This window comes from Theropithecus gelada, chromosome 14 (assembly GCF_003255815.1).
Source record: "Theropithecus gelada isolate Dixy chromosome 14, Tgel_1.0, whole genome shotgun sequence".
Taxonomy (NCBI): Eukaryota; Metazoa; Chordata; class Mammalia; order Primates; family Cercopithecidae; genus Theropithecus; species Theropithecus gelada.
This window is the reverse complement of record NC_037682.1, coordinates 45336419-45350176: the sequence shown is the minus strand read 5'-3', so window position 1 is coordinate 45350176 and position 13758 is coordinate 45336419. Positions and strand designations below refer to the sequence as shown.

Here is a 13758-nt window from a genome sequence, read left to right as displayed (position 1 = left end):
TTCCTCTTTCCCTAGGATTTCAGAATGCATGGATAGTGAAGCTGAGACTGTCATGCAGCTCCGAAATGAGTTGAGAGACAAGGAGATGAAGCTGACGGACATCCGCTTAGAAGCTCTCAGTTCTGCCCACCAGCTGGACCAGCTCCGGGAGGCCATGAACAGGATGCAGGTGAGAGCCCAGTAGCATGGGCTGAGCTCAAGGCTGTCTATGAAGGAGCTCCCAGAGGCTGCTCTCCACTAAGCCCTAAGGGCTACATCAGAATCTGGTGGCAGCCCTCGCTTTCCCAGCCTCTATCTCTTTTCATTCCCTCCCACACATTGCTCAAAGACCAATCTTTTGGAAGAATAAGAGTACCCATGCCCTTCCTTTACATAATGCTTTTAGTGACTCCCCTGGTGCCTGTGGCATGTGGTGCAGTCTCCTTCACCTGGCCTTCAAGGCCTTCTACAGGGTCCTTTCCACTGTTAATCCACACCACCCTCCCCAGCTCCTCTTCCCAGAATCTACTCACCAACCAGATGGAGTCGCTGACTGCCATCTTTGCATCCCTCTTTCATATCGTTCCCTCCACTGGGAATATTCCTCTGCACGTCCAAGTTAGACCCTTCCCTTAATGCTCGGCCTGATGCCTGTCCAAGTCTTGCAGCTGGAGTTAGTGCCCTCATCTGAATCTTCTTGTAGATTTGTTCTTACAGCCCCTCCCACCTTCTGCCATGGAGTGAAGACATTTGGGTCTTCTGGGCTTTTTGCATACCTTTCTCTGGACATAGCACCAATGCCTTGCACATTGTAGGTTCTTCATGAATATTCATAGAATGAAAGATACCTCTGCAGTCTGCCAGGACCTTAATGGAGTCAGTTTTCCCAAAGGAGATTCCCTGAAACACTCATTCCATGAGAAGCTCTATGAAAGGAGAACTCCTTGATCAAATATATTTGGAAAATTCTGCACACCATATGCCTCTGTTCGATTCATGGCGTAGAGGAACTCATTAAACGTTCTGAGAAGTCCTGCAGGAAAGAAGCCTGTAAAAGTCAGAGTTGCACAAACCTCTTAGATCATAAGACTCTTTTTTACTTAATCCTCAAGCAGCAGATTCTGGGAAGCATTTCAGAGGTCTTTTCAAAGGCCTGTTCTCTGAGTGGATGGACCTCCCCTGCCAGCATGTCTCGTGTCTACAGCAGGGGCAGCAAACACTGCTGAATCTCTCTGAGGGTGGTGTTCGCCTTGGGTGGGAGACCAGCCTGGTTTCTGCGGGGAACTTTCAGATCCTTCCTTCAGAAAAATCTTGTTCACATTACTTCTGCCTACTAAGTGAGCTTCTCCATTACTCTTTGCAGAGTGAAATAGAGAAGCTGAAAGCCGAGAATGATCGGCTGAAGTCAGAGTCTCAAGGCAGTGGCTGCAGCCGGGCTCCTTCCCAAGTGTCCATCTCTGCCTCCCCAAGGCAGTCCATGGGACTCTCCCAGCACAGCTTGAACCTCACTGAGTCAACCAGCCTGGGTGAGTGGCCTACAGGGTTTGGGGGCGGGACTGGACCTAGAGCTGGCACCCTGATCTCTAAGTGAGAACCCCAAAATAAGCAGACCAACAGATCAAATGGAGAGGCAACAGGCGTGTGTGCACTTGGGGTGTGTATGTGTCTGGGTGTGAGTCTGCTACCAACATGAACCCAGCCGTTAGACTGCTCTCATGCTTTGCTCCAGCACCCCAAATTCTCCAAGCCCTGAGCTTGGATCCCCTCGCCCACCATGCTGAGTTCTGTTTGATCCATTTTAAGAGGCTGACCTGCAAGCTGAATGCTGTACACAAACCCCATAGTAGCAGGTCCCAGTCGGGGCAGTGGCTTGGTCTATGATCTTCCTGTCTTCAGGATGGATTCCAGGCTGGCACAACCATCAGTGAACACAATCTAGGTTTTCTTTGTAAGCATATTAAGGCTGATGCTTTTATTTTGTATCCATGATGCTGCTGTTGCTGTTGTTTTGGTTGAGTCTCTCCCTCGCACTTCCATCCGGCAAGGTGCATTGTCAGCCTGCTGGTTCCTTGGTTGGTCCACCATTGGTTTCTGTGACTGCATTCTCCATTTTGCCCTCTCCTCTTCCCCTACCCGCCCACCCCCTGCACCCTGACACCTGTTTTTCCCACTGCTGTGCCAACCAGCAACGGGGGTGTCAGGAAGCTGGCTTTGCTGTCCCCATGTGCCTAAGGCTGTTGATGTTTTCCATTCGCAGACATGTTGCTGGATGACACTGGTGAATGCTCGGCTCGGAAGGAAGGAGGCAGGCATGTTAAGATAGTTGTCAGCTTTCAGGAGGAAATGAAGTGGAAGGAGGTTAGTTGGATCCCTTTCCCTGCTCTGCCTGTCCCTCCCCCAGGTAGAACTACCTAGCTTAGTGATCTAATTGTAAAACCTGTATCACCTCAGAGCCTAAGGTGATTTGGAAATACTACTAACGCTTCTCTTAACTAACCATAATTAATCCCTTGCAGCATTTTGACACAAGTAAAGTGTGTGAATGGCATCTCCCTTTCTCGTATGCTTGAAAGTCTAATAAAGAATACTAAAAATGGTCCCACGTTTCACTTTCATGTAATTAACTAAACGCTAACATCCATTGGAAAGGGCCTTTCTGAATGTAATGTATTCCCAAAGCACTTCAGAGGCAGCTATGTACATTTAGCATGTAAGGTACAGAAATAAGCTGACCACATGCAGCAGACCAAGAGCACCAGTTTTATCGGTCATCAGTCATCAAGAGTAGACATCTTGGTAGACATCAAGAGATGGAGATGCCAAGCCCTGGGAGCTTGCAGGTGGCCGAAGATAGAGCTGGTGGGGCATCCTGACTCACCAAGGCTGGAGAATCTGAGTTTTCCTAGTATGGTTTCTGTTCACTTCCAAAGTCTATACCACTGCCAGAGACTATTTTGGGGTGGGGGCTAGAGTTGACATTGAAAGTTGAATTTTAGCCAGTGATTAAAGCCTAGTGATGCTTTGAATGACTATTTCTCGAATAAATGTGGAAAGGCCTCATGAGTCACCATTTCAATTTCCCTTGAGTTTTTTGTTTGTTATTTCTTAGTATTTCTAGCCAACATGCTATTGTAGTTTCAGACAGCTAGCGAACCCGCAGAACAAAGCATGTACAGCCAGAACTTTCTTAGGGGATTCCACTTTGTGGCTGGCTTGCTAGCCTCACAATAGGGGGTAAGCTCAGGATTTTGGCACTTCCATTAGCGTCATCTAGCTTTGAAAGATACAATAGATAGTTCCATTTTCAAAACGTAGCTAGTAGAGTGATAGACTATCAGGAGAAACTCATTCTTTTTTTTTTTTTTTTTTGGAGGCAGAGTCTTGCTCTGTCACCTAGAATGCAGTGGTGTGATCTTGACTCACTGCAGCCTCCGCCTCCTGGGTTCAAGCGATTCTTCTGCCTCAGCCTCCCGAGTAGCTGGGACTACAGGTGCCCACCACCACACCCGGCTAGTTTTTTTGTATTTTTAGTAGAGACGGGGTTTCACCATATTGGCCAGGCTGGTCTCGAACTCCTGACCTTGCGATCCACCCGCCTTGGCCTCCCAAAGTGCTGGGATTACAGGCGTGAACCACCATGCCCTGCTGGGACACTCATTCTTACAGTAAATGCAGGTATACCTTGTGGACTGTTTATTCTAGTGATTGTCAATATGAACAGATAGAGCATACATTTTACAAAAGTTTACAAGTCACCTTCAAAAGTTATATTATTCTGCATCACTACAGTGTCCAGGTGAGGTTGGTTGACCAGGGATTATTATCCTCATTGTATAATTAAGAAACCCAAGACCCCAAGCGTTACTTATTTGAGGCCAGGGACAAGTGGTTGGGTCAGATCATCTCACTGCAAGACTGGTGCTCTTTTCTCTGCTGATTTTGCTTAGCTGCCATATGTCACCTCCCCCACCCCTGCCCAACCACACTCCTGACTCTGTGTCCTTATGAGCATGTAAGGTATTTAAAACCCAATAGAATGGCATGTTCTATCAGCTTTTCTTTTATCAGTGTGATCTCATTAGCTGCCACTATGCAAAGCCCTGTGAACAGAGGTGCAAAAGAGTTAGAAAAAGATTGTTTTGAGAGTATTCTTCCCAGAGTTTTATTAGTTTTCTGAGTTACACGTTTTGAGTTTTAACAAGAAGAAAAACAGTAAATGTTATTTAAAAACAAGAAAGAAGAAAAAATAGAAACACATTTTGTCCTGGCAATGTTTAAGATCTAGTAAGGAGATAAACTTGATATGCAAAAATAAGACAGAAATACCTAAAACTAAATATAAATTAGTACTGGATATATCATTATATAAGTTATGTACAGAATTGCCGAAGCAGTTTAAGCTCTGAGCCTGATGGGGTTAATCACTGAAGTCTTCCTGGAAGAGGTGAGTTTGTAAGCAAGGTTTGAAAAGACAAAGATGCTAGACAGGTGTGGAGAGTTCTGGAAAAGGAATATGTGATTTATGCCCTGTCTGACACATTTACTTAGCAGAAGGTTCCATATTCCAGAGAGGAAATCCTCTCTTCCTGACTCTAGGTCTGCTGTTTTAGCAGTAAAGCAGGGAAAGGTATTAAGACTGTTACTTCCACCTAAGTTATACCTGGTATTAATACAAATAGGACTTTTATTCCCCTTTCAAACCATTGGCGGAGTTCTAAGGCAACCTGAGTCCTCTGCTGAACTGAGTCAGAAAAGATCCACCTGGTTTTCATCTGTGTACATTTCCTTACCCTTAGGATTCCAGACCACACCTCTTTCTTATTGGCTGCATTGGAGTTAGTGGCAAGACGAAGTGGGATGTGCTCGATGGGGTGGTTAGACGGCTGTTCAAAGTAAGTGTTTCAAGATGGCGGCTACAGCAAAATACCTAACACGGGCATCCGGGCCTGGGGAGGCAAAGAGAGGTTGATGTCTTGAGCTTGGCCATTTCTCAGACCTGTGCCCTTCCCTACATCTTTATGTTGCTGGAACTTGTTCCCTGGCCCTCAAGGGAATGGAAGGACGATGGTAAGTACAGACTGGTGATCGGCCAAATTCTTTCCATCTGCCCTTTGCAGTGGTGGGCCAGCTGGTGAGTGTGATTTGAGCAACTCTTTGATCCTCTCACAGTGAATTGCTAATGTCCAACTCTTCACCTTAGAATTGTGTCTTAGGACATATGTTTTGGAGTATGTAATCTGTGGCCAGGGCTTAGATATCAGATTTCTAGCCTTCATTTTGGGGGATTTGATCCGATTTGCCTGGTATGCTGTGCCACCACTTCAGAGTCTTTGGTTTGTTTGATGAGTGACATTAATGTCTGATCGATGGCCAGGCTCAAGGATGTTGCCATACTTATTTCTCTATTCTTTTTAATCACATCATTAGATTGGGTGTTTGCCACAGGATAAATAACTAATGAGTACCAAGGTGAACCTTGAAACACATGGTGATTTGAAGGAAGCTTTTGGTACATTTTTTTCTATTGTCCTGAAGTAAGTCAACAATTATAAGTGCTCATTAATCATATTCCCTGAGTCGTAATAGTAGCCCACGTTTTTTGTGCCAGAGACTATGCCAAGCCCCTTATATTACCCCATTTAAAGGTGAAGAAATTGAGGGTCAGGTTGGGCTGTTCAAGGTCATGGATCTAGAATTAGACCACGTTGGTCTAGTTTAGTTGGTCTGACTTCAACTCCTAACTTAACTATTACGTTGGTGCAAAAGTGATTGCACCAACATAGTTACTTTTGCAACAACCTAATAGTACACTGTAGTTTCTTTCTAATAGCTAGATCCAAGTAGCCTCATACGGAGAAAATTCTGTTTTTTGACTGGAGATTGTTCCCCATCCTGGTAAGCCAGCCTGTAGAAATGAGACCAGAGAAGACGTATGAATGGCTTAGGATGGACCGATTCTCCTACCTAGGCCAAAAACATATCTCTGGTGATGGGCAGTTGGGACATCCTTGGATTAGAATACCAGTTTGAGCTGAAAAGAGGCACATTGGCATCATAGTAAGTGAGGAAATGAGACCATGTAAGGCCTATTACTGGGATTCCACCGAAGTCCTTGTGCAGTCACCTCCTAGTACATGGACCTTAGTTCTACATTTACTAACCTAAAACCTTTTGTTCACTCAACTAAGAGGGAACACTTTCCAAATTAAACACACATTTTCCTTCTCAAAGATCTAGAGCTGATTTTTGCAAGCAGCCTGCATTTTAATCTCTTTGTATGATCTTTGAGCCAAAAGAAGGGAATGGAAGAGAGATTTCCTGTCAAAATTACTTTTTCGTGAATTTTCCAGCACCATTCACAGGCCCTGATGTCTTCAAGATTTCAGCCGAACTTAGGAAAAGCAGCCTGGCTTTTCCGTGCTTGGTTCATCCAGACTAAACGTTCACAACCTTGTTAGGGTTTTGTTTTGTTTTTTTGTTTTGTTTTGTTTTTCCACTCCTAACCAAATAAATCTGTATTTTAAGAGGCCTGTGGTACTTGGGCATTATCCCCTTAGAAAGTCAGTTCCTCTCCCCCTCATCCCACAGCTCAATTTCAACTCAGACATCTGAGAAAGAAGAGAAGATGATCATAAATCACCCAATGAAAACATGAGTCATGGGCAGATTTTAGCCACATCTTTGATGGAGTCTTTATTTTTTATTTTTTCCAGGAATACATCATTCATGTCGACCCAGTGAGTCAGCTAGGGCTGAATTCAGACAGTGTTCTTGGCTACAGCATTGGAGAAATCAAGCGCAGCAACACTTCCGAAACACCGGAGCTGCTTCCTTGTGGCTATCTGGTTGGAGAGAACACAACCATCTCAGTGACTGTGAAAGGTAATTGAGCTGGTTGCAGAGGTCAGAGCTTTCAGGAATTACAGTTTTCATTTTGTGACTTGGCAGAGGCACTTGTGGCCACAGTTTTGTTTGTGCATATGTTTGTGGGCTGCTTTTCTCCCTTCCAACAGTTACTCTACGCAAGTTGAACCGTCTTTTGCTTTTTCAACCACCTTAGGAAACAAAATCATTTTAGTTTATTGCTGCAATTATCTAACAAAAGATCCCATTAGCCTTATGACTCTGAGATGATGGAATCTTAATAACCCTGTTGCAATAGGGCTTTACCAATACTGATGAATTACTCTTGCCAGCAAGCTTTGGACACAATCCCATTCTACAGATGGGAAAACCACGACTTGCTATAGGCTGCAGGAGTCACTCTGAGCATCCTGATGAAACTGCTAAAGCTTGTGCCCACGCATGGTGCTGCTAGAGCTTCCGGTTTCTCATTACCTAGCGATATTAAGCCCCAGGCCAGTGCATTCCCTAGAACTCTAGGCCCACAAAGTTCACTCAGGAAAAAAAAAGCTTCACTGCCAAGCAACTCTGGGAAGCTACATCGTTATCCCCATTTGTGTTTGGGGGACAGGAGTGCACTGGTACATCAAAGGCTCTGTCATTCAGTGTCCTAACTCCTGCTGTTAAAAAGGCTGTTTAGGCTGGGCGCGGTGGCTCACGCCTGTAATCCCAGCACTTTGGGAGGCCGAGGCAGGCGGATCACCTGAGGTCGGGAGTTCGAGACCAGCCTGACCAACATGAAGAAACCCTGTCTCTACTAAAAACACAAAATTAGCCAGGCGTGGTGGCACATGTCTATAATCCCAGCTACTAGGGAGGCCGAGGCCAGAGAATCACTTGAACCTGGGAGGCGGAGGTTGTGGTGAGCCGAGATCGTGCCATTACACTCTAGCCTGGGCAACAGGAGTGAAACTCCATCTCAAAAAAAAAAAAAAAAAAAAGGCTGTCTAATCCAATCTGTCCCAAATTTATTTGATTGTAAAACCGCATCATTTCCTATATGTTATGGATCACCTGAATATAGACTTTCATAAATACCATACTAGGCTCATTCTTTGTGTTGTCCCTTTTCTTTCTTCCCTGAAAGGCCCTCCTCTTGACTGCAGTTTTGCAGTTGTTTGACACAAGATGTATTTCTTGGTTGGTAGAGTTTCCAGAAGCACCCCACCATTTTCCATCAGCAGGAATTAAGATCTTGCTCTGCAGGTGGCAAGTGGTACATACTGCTTGAGCCTCACACAGCCTTCTCCTGCTGGCAAGTGAAATGCCACAATTGTGCCCTTGGGCTATAAGTGACAGAAACAGACTCAAAAGTAGCTACAGGTAAAAAGGAAATGTATGGGCTCATGGCCCTGGGCAATGCAGGAGCATACCTCAAGCACAGCTGGATCCAGGTGCTCAGACAGTGAATCAGGACAAGGCCTGCCTCAGCGTTGCCCGTCACGGCTGTGCTTATTTATTGAACTCTTTGCACGTGGTTGATGAAAGGGCCCCTCGTAGCCCAATTCCTTCTTCTAGCTTAGGAACCTGAAGGAAAGAGGGATTTGGGGAAAAATGTAACAGATAATTCCTAGGGATGACTCTGGCCCACTATAAGTCAAAGGCCCGTCACTGAATTGGTCATTGTGCTAGGGAGAGGATTTGTCCGAGCCTGCTCACAAGCCTGTCCCTTTGGGTGGATGGAGGAGCTGGATTGGTTCCACTTGAACCACCAGGAATGAGCTCCCCATGGGAAAGAAGAGTTCTACCATGAGGGGAAGCAGGAAGGAGTACCAGACACACTGGAACGATCGTCCTCAACAAGAACCCTTTCAGGAGAGCCTTTTATGTCCTGGGTTCAAATTGCATTTCATCCCTCCTGCCAAGCGTGCCTTGTTCACTTGCTGGTTTTACAGGTGAGCATTACAAGGGACTGAGGGGTAAAAGGAATGGCCTAGCCTCTCTAGAAAGTAACAAGACTACTTGCCTCTATGGAGCGTGCCACCCCTCTGCAGACCCTGATCCGTCGCTGCTGCCAACACATCAAGTTTCAGCACCTCAAGGGATCAGCTCGGTTTATTTTTCAGTGATACCTGACTCTTCTCTTTCCTAAAGTACTTAAAACTTTTGACTTCAAGGCACTAAAAACCACTCAAAGATTTGAGCTGAAAGAGTTGTCTGAGCTGCAGTGATTCACTTCAGTGGTACCAGGGGAAGGGGGTTCGACTTTGCATTTCCTGAAGTGAGCTCATCGGCAAAATAGTCACTCCCTGTGGGGTTTACGGCAGAAGACTGAAACAGAGCAGTATATATGTACAGAGAGGGTGTTCTAGTGGGTTTTTCCTGTGTTTATTAATATTAAATGTAGAGACCCTGCACTCCATACTTTGCATTGAGGTTTGAGCAAGTGTACGCTACATCAAGCTCAGTAGCAGGAAAATGTTAGGCTTGTCCCTAGCAGATAAGGTATCTGGGGGCCTTTGTCATGTTCATTCTGGAAGAGTCACTGCATTTAGGGGTTACTTGATTGGGGGAAGACTGGAAACAAACATATAGATGCTTTGGGGGTATCTGCTAGCAGTGACTGAGTATGTAGAAGGAATTTGCTATTACAAAATAGTAAATACTCTTCAGTTTACTTTTCATTAATTCTGCTGGTTTCTTGAGAGTGGCTTTTAAACAATGACCTGAGGTTCTGGACAGCCAACCTTGGATGGATCTTCTCTTAGAGACAGTATCCAAAAGATACCTCTTGTGAAGCCAACCACCTTGATTGATGACATTGTCCCAGATAGGAAAGGGAAAGGATAAGTTTCCACTTGATGTTGTTGAGGACCAAGAGTCTCAGCTAACAACATTTCAGGCTTTCAGGCTAGGTCTGCCAGTATTCACATTCCAGAATCAAATGATCCCACCTTGCATTCTTCTTCCTTTTAAAAACAAAAGTGCTGTTGCCTTCATGGCACATCTTAGTGTGGATAGCAGTGGTACCTGGCATGTGGGAGGGAGCAGGGTGAAGAGGCAACCTCAAGGTTGTGATAGACAGGACTCAGGTTTGGTTTGGGCAGATGCCATAGGTATAGTATACATAGCATATGTATAGTAAATATATATATATGTGTGTGTGTGTGTATAGTAGAGGTGTGCATGTGTGTGTGTGTGTCTAGTAAGTATAGTAAATCCAGACAGGCAAAAAGAGCCCAGAGCCTTATGAATTCTGCAGAGGACAGATGGGGACTGAGAGCCCAAATGTTCAAGGTGAGTTTGAGTCTGGGAAGTTAGCCAAGACAGGAGACAGAAGCATGTGGCATTGATGAACAGGGAGGTGACTTCCTAGAGCAGCAGCACTTTGCTGTCAGCTTCCAGTGTCCCTGGGTGTGCAGGAATCTCAGGTGAGTAGACTGCCGAGGAAAGGAATAACCTCAGGTCTTGGCAGTCCCAGTTAGGCAAGCACAGAGAGCTACCTTTTCTACAGGACTTCAGACACTTCCTGTCTCTCCCAAATGCAGGGCTCGCAGAAAACAGCCTGGACTCACTGGTGTTTGAGTCCTTGATTCCCAAGCCCATCCTGCAGCGCTACGTCTCCCTCCTGATAGAGCACCGTCGGATCATTCTCTCTGGCCCCAGCGGCACTGGGAAAACCTACCTGGCCAACCGGCTGTCTGAGTATATGGTGCTTCGAGAGGGACGGGAGTTGACAGACGGGGTTATCGCCACTTTTAACGTGGACCATAAGTCCAGCAAGGTGAGGAGGTCATTCTGAGTCTGCTGTATTTTTTGGCCCTTTCGAAACTGATGATATCATCAGGCTAGTGCCTGATGGGAAAACAGCTTTTCCTATCAGCTCTCCTTGGGTGGTTTTAGAAAGCCCAGTGAAGGAAATTCAGAGGGGACTAGCAGAAAGGAAGGCTCCACTCCGATCCTCCCAGTAGGAAGTTCCATCTGTGGTTAAGCTGATCGAGCTCATTTATGATGCTCAGTCCTGGTAGTTCTTTAATGTTATGCAAGATACATCTGTTGCAGTTTACCAAGAAGTTATCATGTGTGTACTGGGTGTTACCGATTTTCCAAAATAAAATATGTTTGGAACAATAATGACACCATTAACAAAAATAACAATAATAGAAACAATAGAAGCCCACATTTATGGACTGCTTGCCCCATCGCCAGCAAACACCTTCTCGCAGCAATACCTTCAAGGGAGTAATTGTCACCATCCCCATTTTGCAGAGAAGGAAACAGAGGCTTAAAGCAGATTGGTCCTGCGCCTAAGACCACTCAGATGGTACTAAGTGGTAGAACTGAAGCTTAAGTCAAAATCTTGGACTCTAGAGCCCTGTGGCCAGCAAATAGGTTGGATCCTGCTTCACAGTGAGCAATGGAAACCAGTTTGAATGGAGCCCGACCTGGTCCCAGCTGAGAGTTAGAAAGTGCTTTCTCAGACCTGTTCATTCATGCATTAGTGAGCACTGATGGATAATTGACTCTAGCTGGCCCTGTGCAAAGGGGCCTGAGGATCAAATGTGGATTGGAAATGACTCCTTGGCCTTAAGGATCACCTGGTGTGCTTGAAGACACAGGTTCCTAGACCTCGCTTGATGGTCTATTTCATTAGGTTGTTTGAGGCTGGGCATCTGTACCATCTACAAGCTCCCCAAGTAACTTGATGCAGGTGCAGGACAAGAGAGACGTACCCAGAGCCCTTCTGTTGAGAGCCTTTGTGTGAGTTAGGGAACTTCTCCTGGGACCAGTAAGTGAAGGCTCTGCAGGTATGGGGAGCCACGTGCTTGGGGCCCAGAGATCACGGTGAAGAGGGACTAAAAGAACCAGTCACTTTAAAAGGTGGGCTTCTTCTACTGCTAACAAGTCATATTTTGACTTAAAATGGAGGCCCAGGGTGGATGGGTGCTGGTAGGAGAGGGAGAAGATATTAGCCCCTGAGCAAGCAGGCTCGCATCTAAGACAGGCCAGTGTGGTGAAGATACTGACTGGAGCAGGAACCCAGCTCTGACCCATGCCCACTGCTTACCCACTGTGCACTCTCAGGCCAGGCACCTGATCGTACCATGCCTCAGCTTCTCCATCTGTAAAATGGAGGTAATCATACTACTCACTTCTAGGTTACTGTGGGACTACAGAAGTTCCAGTGTGTAAGGCTCTTAAAGCCCTGCCTGGCTCTAAGTGATGCCAGCTATCATGATGATGACAGTAATGGCAGGCAGCCATCGTAGGTTCTCTGCCAGCTCCTTACCTTGCCATTTCAGCCTTTTCCACAGATGCACCATTATTCTTCCTCTTCCATTTTTGACATGCATCCGTTACCCCAGGCATGCAGGGCTGTGTTCTAGTCCCTGCTGAGCCAATGCCCCACCCATTTGCCAAGGTTAAATCCAAAGCCTGCCCTTTCAGCAGGATTTCCCCAAGCCCGGTGCATGTAGACTCATCTCCCCTGTGCTGTGTGATGTGTCTGCCACAGCACTACTCAGCCTGACTTAAGTGTGTGTCTGGCTCCTCTGCTGCTCTGATGTGTAGAGGGCTTCTGTGTATATAGCTCTCAGGCCACATACATACAGAGCACAGTGCTGTGCTTTTACCCCAGGCTCAAGGTTTTCAGTCACTGGGTGAATACTGACTGTAAGGCAGGACCCAGTTCTAACTCATCCCATGCCCACTCTGCATCCCCTGAGCACCAAGCCAATGCCCTGTAATAGGCAGACACCCGGAATGTGTTCACAGCGCAGCATCATGAAGGGCCTTTCCGCCTCCACTGGCTTGGGTGAGGCAAAGACCCTGAGCAGTGTGTCTTCACTGAGTACATTCACCAACTTGTTCTCCTTCGGCCTTCCTGGCCACCATAGGAATTGCGCCAGTACCTGTCCAACCTTGCTGACCAGTGCAACAGTGAGAACAATGCTGTGGACATGCCCCTTGTCATCATCCTGGACAACCTACACCACGTGAGCTCTCTGGGCGAGATCTTCAACGGGCTGCTCAACTGCAAGTACCACAAATGGTAAAGGCTGGTCCTGGACCTCATAGCCCCCAGGAGAGAGTGCTGCCACCTTATGGGGCACTGTGCACACAGGCGGCCCAGGGCCAGTGTGGGAGTGAAGCTGTGCACACACACAGGGTTGGGAGGGGGAGGCGGCTAGCTGTCCACCAGCCTGGAAGCACAGGGCCGCGGGCCTCTGTGACCACCTTGTTCTCTAGCTTGGCTTGAACTCACAGCTTTCTTTTCTTTTCTTTTACCCACAGCCCTTACATAATTGGCACAATGAACCAGGCTACCTCTTCGACTCCCAACCTGCAGCTTCACCATAACTTCAGGTCAGTTTTCCCTTCCCTTGTCCAGTTATACTCTGGAATCACAAAGAGGGAAAGCAAGACGGGGCGAGTAGAGACGCCTGCGTTGAGTATGCGTTGTATGCTACTTAAGCATTTTTCTCAGCTTAATCCATTTAATTTTAACTTCAGCCTCAAGTAATTACATTTACCACTCTCCGTTTACAAATGGGGAAACTGAGGCCCAGAGACTTAAGTGACTTGAGTGAGGTCACACACTGGTCAGTGGCAGAGTGGAACTTGCACTCAAGTCTCTGCCTCTGAGTCCTGCTGTCACAGGGTCAAAGGGGCAGCTCTGGAAGGGACTGCAGGTGACCCTGCTACCCTCTTGTTACCAGTGGCGTCTCTCTGTCCCAAGTGAACATGAGCAACGGCAGCTTTTACCTAAAATGTCCCCACCTAGCTGGGCCTGTGGGCCCTCGAGTCCCAGCTGCTGTGACTCCCTGCCAGCTCGTCTTCCCTGCCCCGCTGCCACAACACCATGCTGGTGCTCTCTCACGGCCAGGGTGTGGGAGGGACCGTTCTCCTCGGTTGTGCTAGGTTGCATTGCTGCCT

General features: G+C 46.7%; 1 protein-coding gene across 5 annotated transcripts in view; it reads left to right on the top strand.

The window, feature by feature from the left end:
- The window catches only part of NAV2 (neuron navigator 2), a 757451-nt gene that overhangs the window by 726905 nt on the left and 16788 nt on the right, over nucleotides 1-13758 (top strand). For all 5 annotated transcript variants that reach the window (XM_025355931.1, XM_025355930.1, XM_025355929.1 and 2 more), the window contains 8 exons: nucleotides 16-169; nucleotides 1343-1505; nucleotides 2237-2337; nucleotides 4776-4871; nucleotides 6693-6861; nucleotides 10371-10606; nucleotides 12720-12874; nucleotides 13117-13188. In XM_025355931.1, the coding sequence (XP_025211716.1) occupies nucleotides 16-169; nucleotides 1343-1505; nucleotides 2237-2337; nucleotides 4776-4871; nucleotides 6693-6861; nucleotides 10371-10606; nucleotides 12720-12874; nucleotides 13117-13188 (1146 nt within the window). The remainder of the gene's footprint in view (nucleotides 1-15; nucleotides 170-1342; nucleotides 1506-2236; nucleotides 2338-4775; nucleotides 4872-6692; nucleotides 6862-10370; nucleotides 10607-12719; nucleotides 12875-13116; nucleotides 13189-13758) is intronic.